General features: G+C 43.0%; 1 protein-coding gene and 1 pseudogene across 2 annotated transcripts in view; both read right to left on the reverse strand.

The window, feature by feature from the left end:
• Positions 1–4,317: 4,317 nt before the first annotated feature.
• Positions 4,318–19,011, reverse strand: part of ARIH2 (ariadne RBR E3 ubiquitin protein ligase 2) — a 53,344-nt gene continuing 38,650 nt past the window's right edge. The window contains 10 exon segments of the mRNA XM_080933932.1: positions 4,318–6,554; positions 6,748–6,831; positions 8,990–9,058; positions 9,796–9,939; positions 10,274–10,425; positions 12,349–12,370; positions 12,461–12,511; positions 13,673–13,790; positions 15,905–16,014; positions 17,151–17,272. Of these exon segments, the coding sequence (XP_080790058.1) occupies positions 6,483–6,554; positions 6,748–6,831; positions 8,990–9,058; positions 9,796–9,939; positions 10,274–10,425; positions 12,349–12,370; positions 12,461–12,511; positions 13,673–13,790; positions 15,905–16,014; positions 17,151–17,272 (944 nt within the window). The 3' untranslated portion in view covers positions 4,318–6,482.
• Positions 11,188–11,661, reverse strand: LOC308433860 (nucleoside diphosphate kinase B-like; annotated as a pseudogene). Its single transcript has one exon. The product of its transcript is annotated as a nucleoside diphosphate kinase B-like (transcript).

A 19,011-nucleotide genomic window follows, 5' to 3' on the forward strand; every position in this document is an offset into this window, starting at 1 on the left:
TAGAACCTGTGTGTTCTCCAAGAACACTAAGAACTTTTAGGGCTCTTAGCCAAAAAGCCTCTTCCAGCTTCTGTTTTTTGTTTTGTTTTTATTTGTTGTTGTTATTTTTTAATTAAAAAACTAACAATAACAACCACGAAAACAAACAAACAAACCAAAAGATCCTGACATGGTCTCATTTTGTTCAGGCTTGCTCATTAAACTCAAAAGGAGGGGAAGATAAATTTATTCTCTTGCCTCCACCTCCCAAATGCTGGCATTACCAAGCATACACCACCAGATATTCTTGCAGCTTCCCCCACGACCTTATATATTCTTAAAGGCCCTTCTGCGGCCAGACTGGACCACCCAGGGAATCCTGTAAGCAAACTTTAGTAAGAAGCTGCCCAGTGTGCCCAGGTTGGGTTCCACCCAGTATCCCTCAAAATGAAGTAATTATGTGTCCTCTGTGCACTCTTGCCTTAAGGGTACTGGATGGGAAGGGGGTGGTGGTGGTGGTGGGAGGCTTTTTCCTAATCGGGACACCCTGGCCTCTGAAGAAAATAAAACTCAGATTATAAGGCAGAGGCCAAGGCATTTTTTAACTCTCTGCTCTTCTTAGGCTGGGCTTACCCTCAGGAGACGTGTAGCGGACCCCTTTCCCCTCTCCCAATGCAGTGAAGTACTATGACTTCCAACAGTCTACAGTTGCAAGTTTCTTCACTAAATGTCAGAAGTTTACTAGCTAATCTTGTCATCCTCAAGGAGTACTGTGTTAATCTTCCTAACCCAGTACTGGAGTTTTCTGGGTCAGAAGGGTAGCAATGTTGATTTAGCCAAAAAAGCAGGGGTGCTATGGAACAACCAGCATGAGTGGTCCCCCATTTTCATATGGAGTGGGATCTATGGTAGCATACCTGGCTGTTCCTACACAGAAGCAAAGGAATAAGGACATTGCCTCCTGCCCCAAAATTTTAGGGTGTGTTCATGGCAGGTGAAGGCTGATACTGATGTATGTCTTCTTCCCTCTCTTGCCACCATATTCATTGAACAGGCTCTAATTTGAACCCAGAGCTCACCAACTGGGTTGGTTTGATTAGTTAACTTGCTTTGAGGATCCTAGACCCACCTCCACAGTCCTGGGACTATAGGCTGATGGCAATGCCTACTTAGCCTTTATTTATGTGCTGGGAAATAATTCCGGACCTCAAGCTTTATCCACCAAACCATCTCCCTAGCTACCTAAAGTTAATTCACAAAGGGAATTACTGCTACAATGTTTTAGTCTCCAAAAATCTGGGCCTTGTGGTACACACCTGGAGTAATCTCAGCATTTAGGAGGTAAAGGCAGGCAGCCTAGGCTACATAGCAAGATTGTTTCAAAAACAAAGTTAATGATTTTAACAGACAAATCTGTTGCCCATTTAGGAATATTCCAATTTCTTAGTTGGGTGTAGTAGGACACGCCTGGGACCCTAGTACATGTGAGGCAGAGCCAAGAAGCTCTCTCCCAAATTCCAGGCCTGACCTACAGAGCAGGTCCCAGGCTTTCCCCTTTGTAGGAGGTCGGGAGTTAGTTTCTTGTATAATAAGGACAACTAACACTTTCTAAAAACTATACTATTTAACTGTTGATAAATCCCAACTAAAAGAACTTTTTTTTTTACAACTTTATTTTTAAAAAAAGATACATGTACAGATTTTTTTTAAAGATTTATTTATATATATAAATACACTGTGGCTGTCTTCAAACACACCAGAAGAGAGCATCAAAGCCCATTACAGATGGTTGTGAGCCACCATGTGGTTGCTGGGATTTGAACTCGGGACCTCTGGAAGTGCAGCTGGTGCTCTTAACCACTGAGCCATCTCTCCAGCCCCCCATGTACAGATTTTTAAAGGCATTTTGGCATAAAGCTCTTGTGAATATATTTTTGTCAGTACTTGACTTTTTTAAAGGTTTGATAGTATGCATTGAAATCTTAGTAGTTACAATAAGCATAAAGTACATGTAAAACATAAGGTAACATAGAAAGTTTTCTTGGTATATAGATTAAGAATGATTTTTAAATACCAAAAATTGCCACAAGGTTATCTTCTTAGCTCTTAAGTTATTAATGATTTAAGGTCTAGGTGTACTGCACTCTGAGAGGGTGCTATACACTTACTGTTTTTTTTTCCTAATAAGGGCTGAGGCTTCCACTTTTTGGCCTTTTTTTGAGCTTCATATGGTCTGTGAGTTGTTTCCTGGGTATTCAGATCTTTCTGGGGCTAGTATCCAATTATCAGTGACTGCATATTATGTCTGTTCTTTCGTAACTGGGTTATCTCACTCAGGATATTCTCTAGATACACCTATTTTCCTAGGAATTTCATAAAGTCATTGTTTCTAATAGCTGAGTAGTAAAGAACTATCCTTTTAATTTTTAAAGTTTTTTTGATTTATAACCTTCTTTGAATAAGTATAATACTAGACACAAACTCAGCTCCTGTAGGCCCTGTCATCCTCTTTTTCTTTTAAAGATTTATTTTTCTGTATGTGAGTACTCTGTCACTCTTCAGACACACCAGAAGAGTGCATCGGATCCCATTACAGATGGTTGTGAGCCACCACGTGGTTGGGATTTGAACTCAGGACCTCGGGAAGAACATTGAGAGTGCTCTTAACCACTGAGCCATCTCTCCAGCCCAAGAACTATCCTTTTAACATGGCATTTATTTCCTCTACTCTTTTGAGACGAGGGTCTCACTATGAAACAGCTTAGGCTCTCTAGCCTTGAGTTCCTGATTTCAGACTCCCAGGCTCTGGAATTATAGGTGTGGTGCCACACCTGGCATTTTACCAAAGATACAGACTTCTGGATATTAGTATGCAATATAATAGCCTTTTAAGAATCTTAGAAAAAAAATCTGTGTAGCATATGCATGTCTATGTGGGCCAGGAAAGGGTGCTGGATCTCCAGGAACTGGATTTACAGACAGTTGCGTGCTGGGAATTGAACGGGTCTTATGCAAGAACAGGAAGTGCTCTAAACTGCTGAACCATCTCTCCGGGCCCTAAAAAGACATTTTATTTACATTTCAAATGTATTTTGACATTTAAATGTGTGTATACATGTTTGTACTACGGAAGAGTGTGGAGGTCCGAGGACAACTTGTAGAAATTAGTTTTCTTCTTCTGCCAAAAGGATTCTGAGGTTCTTCTTCAGCTGTCAGACAAATGCTTTTACCCACTGAACCATCTTGCCAGGGACATCATGTGTAAAGATCACCAAAAGTAGTGTGAACACCTTGTTACCCTATGTTTGCTGATTTTCAAGGATGGCTCTCTCTTAACTGGTTCTTGCTGCCCAGTAAACATACTCACTGGTGGGGCTGGAGAGATGACTCAGCAGTTAAGTTGCTCTTGCAAGAGGACCAGGGGTTTGGTTCCTAACACCTTTTAGGCAGGAGACATGTGTACAATAAACAGACACAGTATACGTATATTCAAAACACCCACACACATAAAACAAAATTACTGATGATCAATTCTATGTCTGTCATGAACTAAAGGCTCTTCTAGGGGGTAGTGTCCCCTCACACCTCACTGTGTACCCAGTGGTAACAAGACCAGCAGTGGGGTTTTGGCCCACCACAGTGCCAGTTTACCTCGCTATGGTCTGTATATCCTTGGCCCAGGGAGTGACACTAATAGGAAGTGTGGCCTCATAGGAGTAGGTGTGTCATTGTGGGTGTGGGCTTTAATGTGATGCCTGAAGTAGTTTCCTAGCACCCTTCAGATGACGATGTAGAACTCTCAGCTCTTCTTGCACTACACCTACCTGAAGGCTGCCATGCTCCCACCTTGATGAAAATGGACTGAACTGTAAGCCAGTCCCAATTTAGTGTTGTCCTTTTAAGACTTGCTTTGGTCAAAGTATCTGTTCACAGCAGTAAAACCCTAGGACAACTCTCATTAGTGCTGCTTGCATGCCTGACGACCCTCCCAAACCCATCGCAGGTTTGTCCTGAGTTTTGTTTATAACTCTCAAGAGCCCATAATGTCCTCTGTATTATGGTTCTGCATCTGCCCTGGAGGGACCCAGGTCTTTAATGGCAGGGCTTAGGGCATTAGTACTTTAATCCTGGAATGCTTGTAGGAGAGAACTAACACTTCCAAGTTACTTCTTTTCCCTCTGCAGGGAGCACCTAGAGATGCCTTTTCCCTATGAAAAGAAACTTCAAGAAAAGCAGTGCTAAAGTCTGTCTGGGTCCTCAGAGTACCTGAAGGAGCGCTAAGAACAAAAGGCAGTTACCTGAACACTTTGAAAAAACAGATTTCACACAATTTTATAATCAGAAAGTGAGTTTATTTTGAATAAATCACTCAACTTTTCGAGATGACATTACCTCAACTTTTCTTTGAAGAGAGACAAGGATCTGGTCAGTTCATGAAAACATCGTCTTTCTCTACCCTTTGCAGGGCAAAGCCACCAAACTAAATTAAACCAAATCAAACCAAACCAAACCAAACCAAACCAAACCAAACCAAACCCTACCTCTGCCTGACCTTTCAGATGTTCTGATAATGTTAAGGAAGGACAATCACTGAGGGTGCAAAACAAAGGTCTCCACAGGTGAGGTGCCACCAGCTACAGGTTGGCAGAGCCTCCTGAAGTGCCAATGGTCAGGGTCACAGCTAAGGAGTGGGAGGACAGCAGCTGTGTAGTTCACAAAGTACCCAAAGTTAGGCTGCAGCTCTGTCCTGTGTCCGGCAGTGCCACCAACAGGACTTGGTGGAAAGGTCTGTGCGCTGACAGCATCACAGGCCACCCTGGGCCTGAAGCTGCTACACTCCTGGTTCACAAGCTCCCACTGGTGTGCTGGGTTCACTCACCATACCCCAAACTACTCCCAGTCCACCTCACAATCTCACTTGTCAGGGACAACATGAAGAGACAAAACCTGAGGAGGTGAAAGAGGATGCGCAGCTGGTCATGTACCCCAAGAGTCACAGCTGTCACCTGTCTCCAACAAGAACGCAGCTTTACAGCTTTACATGGTACCTAGGAAACTGCTGACTGGAGGTGAAAATGTATGAATATCAAAGAATCTGCATCATAATATTCACAGATTTCTCTATAGGCTCTCCTAAGAGTTCAAGGAGGTCCTGTCAAGTATAGACAGCTCTGCCAGTCTCAGAGGGGAGGCACTGAACAAAGCCATGGAAACCCCAGAGATCACAGATCTAACTTTTCAAAGGCCCACAGGACCAGGTTCAAGATAGGAAGGACACCAGGCAAGCTGCCTGTTCCCTTGCACTGTACTGTGCAAGAACTGGTCCTTTCTTCTGGCCAGCCCCTTCTTAGTACAGGAACTGAGACCACAAACCAGGGATTCTCCTGGCCTTAGACTCCCAGACCATAGAGACGGGGACTTCTGGCAGCTGCAACTAAGCAAAAGGGAACACACCCCACCCTGGAGCAGTTTCTGGCCACACTCTAGGTGAACATAAAAATAACTTGTGCAAACCTAGCTCTTGAGCCACAAGGCCCATGCCCTTGGTCTAAGAGCCATGCTGAACTCTGACTTTATTAACTCTGTTCATAAGAACACAAGACAGTGTCCCTGGTCAGAGTCCACCACTTGAATACTGGATCAAAAGGAACGACCAAGGAAAAGGGAACTCATCTGGGGGAACAATTCCTTTCAAGAGTGGATTTCTTTTCGTTATGAAACAAAAGGAAGCACCACGCTGAACCAGTCTCCCAGTCCAGAGATGCGTTGGCTTACCTCTGCTCTGGATGCTGGTCTGGGTGGCCTGACTCAGGTAAACCTCACATTCAAGAATAAAAGCAACCTGTAGTGAGTCTGTGCTCTGCTCTGCCCTGGCTGTCCAGCTAAGGCAAGAGGTATGTAACTCTGTGCTCCATGCCTATTATGCAGGCCAACTCAGTTCCCTACTCTCCGCCACCCATGCTCTCCCCTAGACTCCAGCTCCAGTCAAACATGATGCTGGATAGCAGAGGCTATCCCAGGGCACCCCCCGGCAGTGTAGACTTGCTGAGGCTTGGTGGGTGGGCAGTATCAAGTTACATTCTAAGTCAAATAGCTAAAGGGTGAAGCACTCCAATGCCAATTTATTTTAAACGGGCTCTGTGTTACCTATGGTTCGCCTCTTTATAATCGTACAACCTTTGAAAATTACATAAGTTGTAATGATCTAATACTATTAATAGCCATTCAGAAAAAAAAAAGTTCCCTCCCGCCCAACAACCATCCAGGGGAAATTTAAAGTCCTTACTAGAGGCCAGTTCAACGTGGCCTCTACCCTGGTAGAAACAAAAAGCAAAAATATGAGGAGAAAACAAATCGACTAAGAGGTGTGTTGCCAGTGTCTTTCAGGAGTGGGGCCCTGGCTGTTGCCTGGGTTGTGAAAGGCAGAGCCTGCAGCATGCAGTACGGTAGCCGGGTGGCCTCACAGCTACATCTTCCTCACCCCGGCACAACCACAGCCCAGCTTAGGTGTCGTGAAAATCCTTTAGCAGGGTTCTTCTCCGCTGCTCTGCTATGTGCATCTGGTTTTCCAAGTCCTGTACAAACACAATAGGTTTTATAAGTAAGTTGCAATGCCAGGAGCAGAGAGTAAGCAAAGCCACAGGTAGCATATCAGAGATGCTCCAAGGAGTCTAAATACCTGTCCTTCCCACCTTTAAGTCCCATCCCAATACAACCACTGTGAAATCGACGCTCTTCCCTTACCTGAAGGAAGGCAGCAGCACTTACCCCTCTGTCGTAGCTGTCTGCACGCTCAACTTTCCATGAAAGGTTTTCGATCTCAGCTTCCAGCTGAGCCTGCTGGTATTCAAACTGTATGGGCAGAGCAGGAGGGTCAGAAGGAGAGAAGGCTGTAGCCGGGCAGGGCCTGCAGATGGAGGGTACATGCAGCACCTCAGGCTCCAATTAGCAACTGACAAGCCTGACACTGTCCTCAGCATGCCTGCTACTCTATGTCCAGAGCTGGAAAACAGCATCCAAAGAGCTTACAGAAGAGAGGAGCAAATGGAAAAGCAACATTTGCTATCTACCACCAAAGAAAGGCGAGAAGCTTATAGCCACAGAAAAGATAGTCCCAAAACACTGGGACACAGACACTGAAAAGGTTAAGTAAAAATGGATATTGTATTTACACCACATCTTTCTGTCCTCCAGTCATCTGGTCAATAAAGCCTTAAAATGGAGAATACAGATGTATCTCAGTTGGTGAAATACCTAAAGATGTACGAAGCCTTGGGATCAGTTCCCAGCACTACATACACTGGGAATGGTGGCACACTAAGGCTGGAGAAATGGCTCAGTGGTAAAGAGCACTGACTGTTCTTTCAAAGGTCCTGAGTTCAAATCCCAGTTCATGGTGGCTCATAATTATTTGTAATGAGATCTGATGCCCTCTGCTGGTGTGTTTGAAGACAGCTACAGTGTACTCATATAAATTAAATACATATATCTTAAAACAAACAAACAAACAAAAACAACCAACCAAGCAAAAAAAAAAAAAAAAATCAAACCAAACAGAAAACCAATCAATTTGGCCTACGTGGTGGTGTGGGCCTGTAATCCCACCACTAGAGGCAGAGACAGAAAAATTGTAAGTTCAAGGATGCCTGGGCTAATTTTTTTTTTTTAGACTCAGAAGAAACCAAATTGTTTGACTTAGTAACCACACACTTGAGGAATGAAATGTTACACAAAAAGACTTTCCTTAGTCTTATTTGTGAGTGTGAAAATGGAAACAATTGTCATTTCAAATGATGGTGCATTAAGGTAAGACATTTGGAGCATTTATGTAAAGAAGAATTCAATCTGGTAAACAGTGAGAGCCCTGACAATGATAAACTTGTAACAATAAGATGTATGCATGTATGCATCTTTGTGCCTTGTTTTTTTAGGTAAGGATTTGCTTTAGTCTAAGATGGACAGAAAACTCAATCTTTCTGGATCACTGAGGTTAGAAAGTTTGTGAAACCATGTCTCTGTGTTTTTCTGGTGCTAAGATGGACTCCAGGAGCTCATGTGTGTTAGGCAGGTGCTCTGCCAAAAACTTCACTCCGGTAACATTAAATCTTAAAGGCTAGAAAATGAATGACAGGGCTGGAGTGGCTCAGTGGTTAAGAGCACTGACTGCTCTTCCAGAGGTCCTGAGTTCAATTCCCAGCAACCACATGCTGGCTCACATCTATAATGAGATTTGAAGCCTTCTTCTGGTGTGTCTGAAGACAGCTATCGTGTACTCATAATAAATAAGTAAATAAATAAATAAATCTTTAAAAAAAATTTTTTTATGTATGTGAGTGCACTGTTGTCTACAGACACTGTCTATTGTTACCAGAAGAGGGCGTCAGATCCCATCACAGATGGTTGTGAGTCACCATGTGGTTTCTGGGAATTGAACTCAGGACCTCTGGGAGAGCAGCCAGTGCTCTTTTTTTTTTTTTAAAGATTTATTTATTTATTATATATGAGTACACTATCGCTGTCTTCAGACACACCAGAAGAGGTCGTCAGATCCCATTACAGATGGTTGTGAGCCACCATGTGGGTGCTGGGAATTGAACTCAGGACCTCGGGAAGAGCAGTCAGTGCTCTTAACCACTGAGTCATCTCTCTAGCCCTAAAAATTACTTTTTTCATCAGCAGAAACAACCATATCTAAGAAGAAGAACCAGAGGAAAAACTGACAATTATAATGTAAGGATGTTTATGATATGGCCACTGGCTCTCCAAATGATCAGACTTGTTGAGTCCTCTGATCTTTAAATATCATTGTTTAAGGGATTAGGTGCATCTGCCTATTATAGAATCTGAGGTTTATTTTAGAGATGCTCAGAGCCAGAATGGATTTTTGCAGTAAGACAGTTTTCATTGTGTTCTTCTAATGACAGGTTGGGACCATATTCACCTATACAGAGCCTGAAAGAATGGGCCCCTGTAAAGTTGCATGGAACAGCAGAAAGGCACTTCTGCTTACCAGCTTCTTCCTGGGACCGGATTCCATGTAGTATGCATATGGATAGGTGTATTGCAGGGTATATCGACACTGTAATAGGAAAGAAAAGAAGTTTTAACTTTGATTCTACTTGACCCACACATTAGGTGGCTCTTAAAATTCATTTCCAACCATGCAAATGGTGACTCTAACATGTGGACCTGAAATCAACAAGGCCAATCTATAGATGGACTACAGGAAGGAAACTGGAAACAAGACTGGTCACAGAACCAACACCCTTTCATATTGACTTATTACCAGTTGCCTCAGGACTTTTATGTTTTGAGGTGGTCATAAAAATCTATGTATCTTGGGCTGGAGAGATGGCTCAGTGGTTAAGAGCACTGACTGCGCTTCCAGAGGTCCTGAGTTCAGTTCCCAGCAACCACATGGTGGCTCACAACCATCTGTAATGGGATCCGATGCCCTCTTTTGGTGTGTCTGAAGATAGCTAGGGTACTCATACACATAAAAATAATTTAAAAAGTCTACATATCTCAATACTTATCATATACTTTTTTCCCAACTATTCATAAATGGAACAAAGAAAAAGGCTTTAGTTTTCTCTGTTGGTAGAGGCAGTAAAACTGCTCAGAAATCCCTTGGACATCTAGCAAAGGGCTAAGACTTCTGGTATATTCAACATAGGGAAATGTGGCTCCATAGACATGCATGCAAAGCTATGCAGGGCACCAAACTCTCCCTTCTCCCTCCTTTCAGAGATGGCCTCCCACCCCAATGTTTGCGGCCAACAGGGACTAGTGATAGAAGACTGAGCTGGTGGATACCTTGGCCAACAGCTTAGCAGCATTCTGCAAGTACTGCCAGTCAATCCACGTCCCCAGATTGTTCATAACCCTCTCTTGAATCTTCTCATGAATCCGCTGATATGTTTGTGCCTCCAGCTGCAAGCTTTTGTTGTGGTTTTCCCACTACAAAGCAGAGGAAGAAGGAAACATTTAGAGTCCCAGGAAGGTACAGAGGTCAACATAGAAGTTGACCTACTGGCTGGTAGGTCAACATGCCCACGGATTGCTCTATCTTATGGAACAGACGGACCATGATCCACACAACTAAGGGAATACCAGCTCCTCCTGCATCACCCCGCACAACTGAAAAACGACATTTGTAGGAGGCAATAGCAAGCACACGAGGTGCTCCAGTCACTGACTTGCACATGTGCACAGAGCATCCCAGTGTTCTCACATCAGCAGGCTAAGTGGAGAACGCCAACTCTGAAATGCTGGTGTGAGATAAAACACCTACCCTCTCAAAGTAGAACAAGTACTTCTTGAGGGCTTCCCTGGCCTGTGCTTGCTGGCTCTGGTTGACAATATCAGGATTCTCCTTGTACCGACTACATTCATAGTATTCACTACCATGAGTCTTCCAGTCTCCTAAACACATCCAGCAGAAGTCTGCACAGAAAGGAGGAGGAAGTCATTTACCTTCACAAGACAACCACACACTCCTCCAAGGCAAGGCAGAGTAGGATGAAGGGGTAACCCGAACACAAACTCCCACAGTTGCCTCTTGGCAGAGGCATATACAACTCTCATTCTTGTCACAACTCACTGCTCCCCCTTTGCTCGTTAGGATAGCTAATGGCCAATTAGTCCCAATAGCACATGTTGTATGCCCTACTGTGCTGTACAAGGTCACTGGTTAGGTTAGCTCTGTCAACACCATTGCAGAAAGCAAAAATGTGCCCAAATGAGTCTCATCTGGTCAACTAGAACACAGCCTGCCTATATAAACTGCTGTCCTAATTACTTCCCAGGCTTACAATTCTTGCTTGCCCTAAGATCTTTATACACAAAGCTGAAAATAAAATTTCTTCCTTTTTTGGTGTGTGTGCACCTATGCACTTGTACACACACTTGAGGACAGGACAGAGGTCAATTCTGAATGTTGTTCCTCAGGTGCTAAGCTCTAGTCAAGGCTGGCTGACAGGAAGTTCCAGGAAACCACCTTCTCTGCCTCTCCTACACTGAACATTGAGACTACAAATATGTGTCACTATATATACCTGTCTCTATTACCCAGGTAACAAATAGGTCGTCACAATTGTGAAATTGAGAATTGTGTGGGAGACTATCTGAACATATCTTTACTTTGTAGGAATTTTCTCCCCCAGTTTCAAAGTCTTTATTGTTTTAGAAAAGATGATCCATCCAGGCAGTGGGATGTGTCCAGGAACCCCATCAGTAGTACCAAAAAGGACTCTGGTTTCTCCACGTCTACTTGTACACCCAGTCATGGGGACAAGACTGATAGTCAATCAGTTCTTCCGGCTTACACCATAGACCGATCTCTTTCTCAGCACTCTTCCCTGAATCGCTGCCATGAATGATGTTCCTGCCAACTTGAATGCAGAAATCCCCACGAATGGTGCCTGGTTTCGAATCAGCTGGATTCGTCTCCCCCAGCATCACTCTGCCAGTTTTCACCACACTGAGCCCCTCCCAGACCATGGCCACCACAGGCCCTCAGTTCATGTACTTCACTAGCCCCGGGAAGAAAGGACTGTCTTTCAGGTCAATGCAATGCTATTTCAGGTGTTCTTCAGAACCCCAAAGGAACTTCATGGCCACTAGGCGGCGCTGCACGCCATCTGGTTTGATGGCAATGAAGGTACACTCGAGGTTGGCCATGGTCCTAAAGTCAGTGGGTCTGCTGGTGTCCGTGATGAGTGATGGGGGCAAAGAGCTACTTTGTAGGAATTTGATTTGGCAAGGAAAAAGAAAAAAAAAAAAAAAAAAAAGGAAACTACCAATTGTAGCTCCATTAACTGTCCCAATGGATGAAAGACAGAAATTGCTCTGGAAGAAAAACTTTCTTTAAAAGCACTGTGGTAAATCCATATCTAGCCTTTGCCAAAAGGCGACTTAAAGATATTTCAGATAATCTCCTTGATATCTATCTGGTTTGGGAAAAATAAAAAACATGCTGACCCTTGAACTGAGTGTGTTGGCACAGGCCTGCAATGCACTCACTTAGGAGACACAGATGGAGGGCTACTGTAAGCCTATAAAGCAGGCCCTGCCAGTAAAGAAAGATAAGGAACAAAGTCTTGCTGGATGACTGAGGATCATGAGGTCACACCACACCAAACTTGACTTTTAACTACATAGGTCCCTAAGAAGCAGTGGAATTATAAAAGAATGTTCCCACCCCTCAATTCAAAAGCTGCTCTTAAGCCAGTTACAGTGATCATAAGTGATGGAGGTTCCCCTTTGATTTGCTGCTCTGCTATGAAAGAACTCACTAAGAAGTAGTGGAGACGAAAGTATAAGAAACACAGACCATGCCCCTGGACCAGAGCCTAGGCCTGGACTCACCGTGCTTACACTTGGAGCATTGCTGTCGGAGAGAAACAGAAAAACAAATTTAGGAAGAATACTTGCACCAAGGATTCCATGTTTGCATGCAAACTCCACAGCTTTTGCTCACCATGTGATTGCAGCCTCCATTCTTCTCGATGCAGATGTTACACTTGGGACACTGAGGAGACAGAAGGTGCCATTAGGCTTACATATCATCAGCCCGGTTCTAAGAAAAATTACACAAAACTCCAAGCACCCATGCCCAGTAGCCCATTGCAAGTGCTTCTGGGGAGGAGTATCTCCCTTAAATGTGGCACGTCGCTGAGGCTGGAACAGCAATACAAGGAAATGAGGTCAGCATGCTGGGGTCTGAAATAATCCCATTGTCAGCTGAGGCCCATTAAATCCTCCCCATCTGTCCTTGCTATGACACCACTCAGATAAAGCCCAGGCTGAGGCAGCAGAGGGTGAGCCTGCTGGGAGAAACTAAGTACTACTCAGCTTGTTTGGACTCTCTGGTTTTCAGAAGATGGTGTGGAAACCATCTCAAAATTTTTCTCACCAGAAAAAGGACAGCAAGCCTAGAGTGAAGCAGAGCCTCTCCTCAGGGTGAAGTAGTCTAGTTGTGATTCTGAATGAGTTAGTGACCAGCTGCTCTAGGAACAACAGGGCCTTCCCCCAGGGTTAGTGTTAATGATCACTGAGGCACTCTGGGCTTGTAATATGTAGTCTTGCTATTTATGAGCTATGCCAATTAACCACTCCACCTCCCTGGCTATCAAAGCTTAGTAAATAGCAATAGTTTTTTTCCTAGTTCTCCTTCAGGTTAAACTTTTCTAAGTACTTTAGAATTTTATTAAAATATATGCATCTGGAGCTGAAGAGATGCCTCAGCAGTTAACAGCACTTGTTGCTCTTGCAGGGGACCAGAGTGCAATTCCTAGCACCACATGGTAGCTCAAAACCACCCATTAATTCTAGTTCCAAACATCCAAAAGGCACACAAGTGGTGCACATACATACATTCAGGTAGAACATTCATACATATAAAGCAAGCAAGCTTTGGCTCCATGTAGACAGACCAAACTTACAGAGGCTGGCCTCAAATTTACAGAGACCACTTGTCGGCCTTTGGAGTGAGCACCCACGACCAGCTCTAAAAGTTATTAAAATAAAAAAATCCAAGAATAAAAATTGATAAACCTATACCAAGCACGGCAGAGTGTCCAAAGTCTCTAGTCAGAGCTCTAGGCCATACACTCCTCTCTCAGATCTATGGGGAGAACCTTGTGCTGCACTACTTAGGAAAGATCCAGTACAGGTAACATATAGTCCTTACGTCTTTAGTGTGAGCACTAATGTAGTTAGCTGTTTCGGAGTCGTCTGCACACTTGGTGAGCCATTTCCGGATTGTGGCGCAGTCTGTGGGGGCGTGATACATCTGTCGACACTTGAAACTTAAAATTGGGGGGAAAAAAGACATTCAAATAGTCATCGGGTCAATATTTCCTGCTTTAAATTTTCCTCGTTTGAATTACATTCTGAACCAGAGATTAGGCAAAAATCACTTCTTGAGGTCTTTGGGACTTTACCCACCTAGGATTATAGTGAAACAAACACATTATGCATGCTTCTTCATCTTGAGATGCTCTCCACAAGCTCACAGATGTTAGCTTCTCCTTAAACCCCTTGGATGGTTCTGAAAGGAGTCCAGTTTCCTTTTATTCCCCCCACCCCCAGTTGCTGGAGATTAAACTCAAGGCCTTAAATTTTACTCTGAAGCTACAATTCCTGCCCCAAAGCCACTCAATGCTCCGCCCCCTTTTCTGTTGTTGTTGAGACAGGGCCTTTTGCATCCCAGGCTGGCCTCCAAAGACTATTTTACTTTCATCTTCGTGACTTTGTTGCTGTACTTTGGTGTAATAGCATTACGGACGTGAGCCAAAATGTCTAGTTTATGTGGTGAGGAGCTTCAATTCAGGACTTTATGTGCTATACACTCTACCAACTGAGCTACAACTTTAGTCATGAGCTCAACTCCTTGAAAGGCAAGATTTTTACTCAGGTTTAAGGTAGAGACTAAGACTTTGGGAAACTTCACTATACCTTCTGGCTAGAAGTGCACCTAAGGATGTACAAATACCAGCACTTATAAAATCTGAGGGCACTATTATATGTGAAAAGCACTGAAGCTTAAACTGCTGGCGGTAGTGCACACCTTTAATCCCTGCACTTGGATCTGAGTTCTAGATTACTCATGAGAAGTCCTGTCTCAACCCCCCACTCCTCTCCAAAAAGAACTGAAGCTTAAAAAAAAAAAAAAAAAACAAAACAAAAACAAAGCTAGGACTCAGGTTTTCTTTTCTTTTTTTAAATAATATAGAATAGAATAGTTTATTCAGGTTATGGGGTAGTTAGGAGGGTAGTAGAGGCAGAGAGAGAGAGAGAGAGAGAGAGAGAGAGAGAGAGAGAGAGAAGAGAGGAATAGAGAAGTAGAGGTCGGCCATGAGCATGGGGAGAGAAGGGACAGAGTAGGAGTAGGGGGTAGGGGGAGAGCAAGTGCAGGACTAGTTTTTAATTTCCTTTTGTACAAATCAACAGTAAAGGTCCCCAGGCAGCAACTATTCAGTTTTCAACTTCAGATGGGACAGAGTCCTGGACAGTAGAAGACACACACACCCATTACTGTCAGGTTTCTATGAAGCTAGACCATCAATTGTCCAAGGAACCGCAATTAGGACAAATCTGGATCTAAGTTATAACTCTGCTATTTACTGGTAGTCAGTAACCTTGTACCTTGATTTCCTGACATAGAACACTCTAAGATGGTGACAGAGCAAAGCTCACAGCTGTGATGATGTAGGGGATGGGTGGATGGAGGCTTGTCACTTGGACCTTACTAAATGAGGAGGCCCTCAACTGTAGAATTCACCCATGAATCAGTTTATACAAGTCAGCCAGTGCCAGCGGGGTGGCACATAGCATCACTACCAGCTAATGGAGTTTGGGGACAGCCTGGTCTACAAAGTTCCAGGTTAGCCAAAAAGTTAAATAACAAGACTTATCTCAAACTAAACCAAATAAGACAAACAATATCCTAGGTTCAACTCTTAGCATCATATAAACTGGCCATGGTGACACAACTCTGGAATCACAGCACTGTAGAGGCACAGGGAAGACCACCTGTGTTCAAGGTCATCCTTGGTTATTTTTTTGAATCTGAGGACAGCCTGAGCTAAATGAGATCTTGCCAACAAATATTTAAAATTTAAAGTTAGCTAGAAAACGTTCAAAACAGAAAAAGATGAGAAGTGTGAACAGTCAATAGGGTAGACAGTGTCTGGGTCATGAATACAGCATAAATCTAACATGTTTGCCTGGAACCTGCCACTTCCTTGTCTTCATTTACCAACAATACCTTGAGAAACTTGAAATGCTGGGCGCAAACCTGGCCACCAAGAGCTGTACTCTTCTAGACACATATTCCAACTCTCCCAGCCCTGTCCTCCCACACAGCAACATGCTCTTTGGAGGAAGATGGGCCAGCACTGCTCAGCATTCACTCTCTTACCAGAAGACCTCGTTGCACCGATTGCACTGCACTCGGCGAGCTCTAGGCTCCTGTACCCGAATAACCATGGGGCAGTCTGCACCAGGGCACAGCTGGAGCTGGTAATGACTCTGTAAACACACCGAAGGGAAAGATGAAGAGATCTTCTAACAGTTGTACCTCAAACAGACTGCTCAAGTGCCTCTGTACTCCAACTGATATTAGTCCTTATATCCAAGGACTAAACAAATGTAAGATAGATGTTGTGAAAACGGGTTTTAACTAATTACTACAAAGAATCTTTCTTTAGCTTAAAACAAGGAACCACTAACTCAAAGTTATTTTATAAGAAGATACAGAAGTGTACCTGTAGGTCGGGAAAATACATGTCTGCCTATAGCTCCAGATACTTAGCTACTTGGAAAACTGAGGCAAGAGGACTGCTTAAGCCCAGGGATCTGGGTCAACCCAGGGAGAATATGTCTCAGGAAAAAATGTGGGTTGGATGAGAACACAGCTCAGTTACCTGGGCATGTGACAGCTCAAAGACTCAAAGACCCTCAGTAACTAATTATGCAAAGAAAAAGGCCTTGTGTTTATCTTGCATATGTGCAAGACAACTAAAGCTGAAAATTATGCTGTACAGAATTTACAAAAGTGGACAGGGAGCCTAAAAGGAAACAGAATTTAGAACTGACCAGGCTGGTGTCCTGAAAATGTTTTCAAATTGTTAAAACCCAAACAAAACAGCCCTTCCTTCTTTGGCTAAACTGTACTAAAAAACAAATAGAATAGCAACTCTTGAGCTATGTCTGATCTGTGCTCGCCACCCTCAAATAAGATGGCTTACTCAGCCTGTTTGGTAATTTGTGTATGCTTAAGATGACAAGAATGACTGTTCACATTATGGCACTGAAAACCAAGACTCACGTAAACTAATGAGCACGTCCTCTCATAACAAGGAAGCAACAGATCTGGGATTTAGATGGCATTTTCCCCCCCTGAGCACAAGGTCTTTATCACCATTTTATAAATTAAATCATTCGTCCAGTGTGGGGAATGAGTAGATATGTGCTGAATGCATGCAGGTGCCTAGAAAGGCCAGAAGAAGGCATCAAGATTCCCTGTAGCTGGAGAACTAACAAGACTCTAAAGTACTGAGTAATTTCTCTAAACCCGAGACCTATGTGATTTACCACCAGCTGTCACTATACTATATATGGTAGTCTCAGGATGACAGAGGGCAAAAGAACAGGGCTGTTCATACCTCCACATAGTCCCTAAAGAGGTAGCGCCTGTATTTATCTTTCAATTCTTCATTGGGAAGCAAGGGAAATACAAAGTCCTCTGGTGTTCGAAGCAGACAATCCTGAGCCATACATGAGATTCCTATTGAACAAAGATAATGGGATGGATAACCATACTGTATAAGACACAATAGAATATACTGATCCACTATGTTCAACCAACAGTTTCTAATTTCATATAAGAAATTCTCTGTTCAAAATAGTATCAAAGCTGGGTATGGTGAAATCCCAGAGGGGGGATTAATCTCTGTGAGTTTGAGGCCAGCCTGCTCTACAAAGTGAAGTCAAGATAGGCATGGCTGTTACACAGAGAAACAATGACTTGAAAAACCACAAAACAAGACAAAACAAGAACTTATTCAAAGAGAGAAATTAACATGTTTTTATAACAATGTAACAAAGATATCAGGCCCAATTATCCTAATATCATTATAAGCACCACTAAGTAAAATTATAATGTTAGATGTAATGGCTCATGCCTTTAATTCCAGCATTGGGGAAGCAGAGGCAGAGTTTGAGGTCAACCTGGTTAATGAGATCCAGGTCAGCTAACTCTACACGTGGAGACCTGTCTCAAAAAAAAAAAAAAAAAAAAAAAGAAAAAGAAAAAAAAAATATTTAGTGAATAATGATTTTATTATACAATGTACATGTAATTGTTAATATGTTAATATTTTGGTGTTTTCTTTTTTCTTTTTTTTTTGGAGGGGAGGCAAAGAAAACTATTCATACAGTCCAAGCTAGCCTTAAGCTTGCCATGTAGCTGAAGCAAGCCTTGAACTTCTGCTTCTAACTCCCAAATGTTGGGATCACAGTGTGCCACCATAACTAGGTTAACAGCCTAAGATTCTGCAGATAGCAATGAACATGGTTCTTAATATTATCAAGTCAGGGGACAGCAAATACTCCTGTGCCTGATAATCAAATTTGATATAGGTTACATTGCCCAAGAGCAGTAGATAGAATCAAGACATGGTAGGCAGCTCAAAGGACAGCTTCCTTACCATCCCAGCCCCCTCACCACCTCCTTACAGAGTTTCTCTTTATGAAGTCTTGGCTGCCCTGGAACTGACTTCAAAGACCAGGCTGGTCTCCAATTCAGAGATCAGCCTGTCTCTGCCTCCTGAATACTAGGAATTAAGGGCATTAACCACCAATGCCTAATGAAGGACAGTTCTCTTAAAAATGCCACAAGATTATTTTGTACCCACACCAATATTTCTAAAACCTTTAACTGTTTCATTTTACTGGAGACTACAGAAACTGTATTACTATTTAGACTGACTATAAAAATTTGTTAATAGTAGAAGAAATGTTTACATAAGTATATAAAAATAAAGACTGAAAGACAAATATTTTAAGGCTAGAAAGATGGATTAGCAGTTAAAAGCACCTGTTGCTCTAACAGAGGACCTGGGTTCCATTCCCAGAGCCCACATGGTGATCACGGTCACCTATCATTTCAGTCCCAGGAATCCTATGCCCTCCTCTGACCTCTGCAGGCACTAAGCATACACATGGTACACAGAGCTACATGCAGACAAAATACTCAATACATTATATACATAAAATCAAATAAATGTTTTTCTTTCTTTTTTTTAAAAAGAATTATTTATTTTAAGTATATAAGTATACTGTAGCTGTCCTCAGACACACCAGAAGAGGGCATCAGATCCCTTTACAGATGGTTGTGAGCCACCATGTGGTTGCTGGGTATTGAACTCCGGACCTCTGGAAGAGCAGAAAGTGCTCTTAACCTCTGAGCCATCCCTCCAGCCACAAGAAATGTTTCTCAAAAGATATTTTTTTGAGAGCCATGTT

Source organism: Micromys minutus (assembly GCF_963924665.1).
Source record: "Micromys minutus genome assembly, chromosome: 21".
NCBI lineage: Eukaryota > Metazoa > Chordata > Mammalia > Rodentia > Muridae > Micromys > Micromys minutus.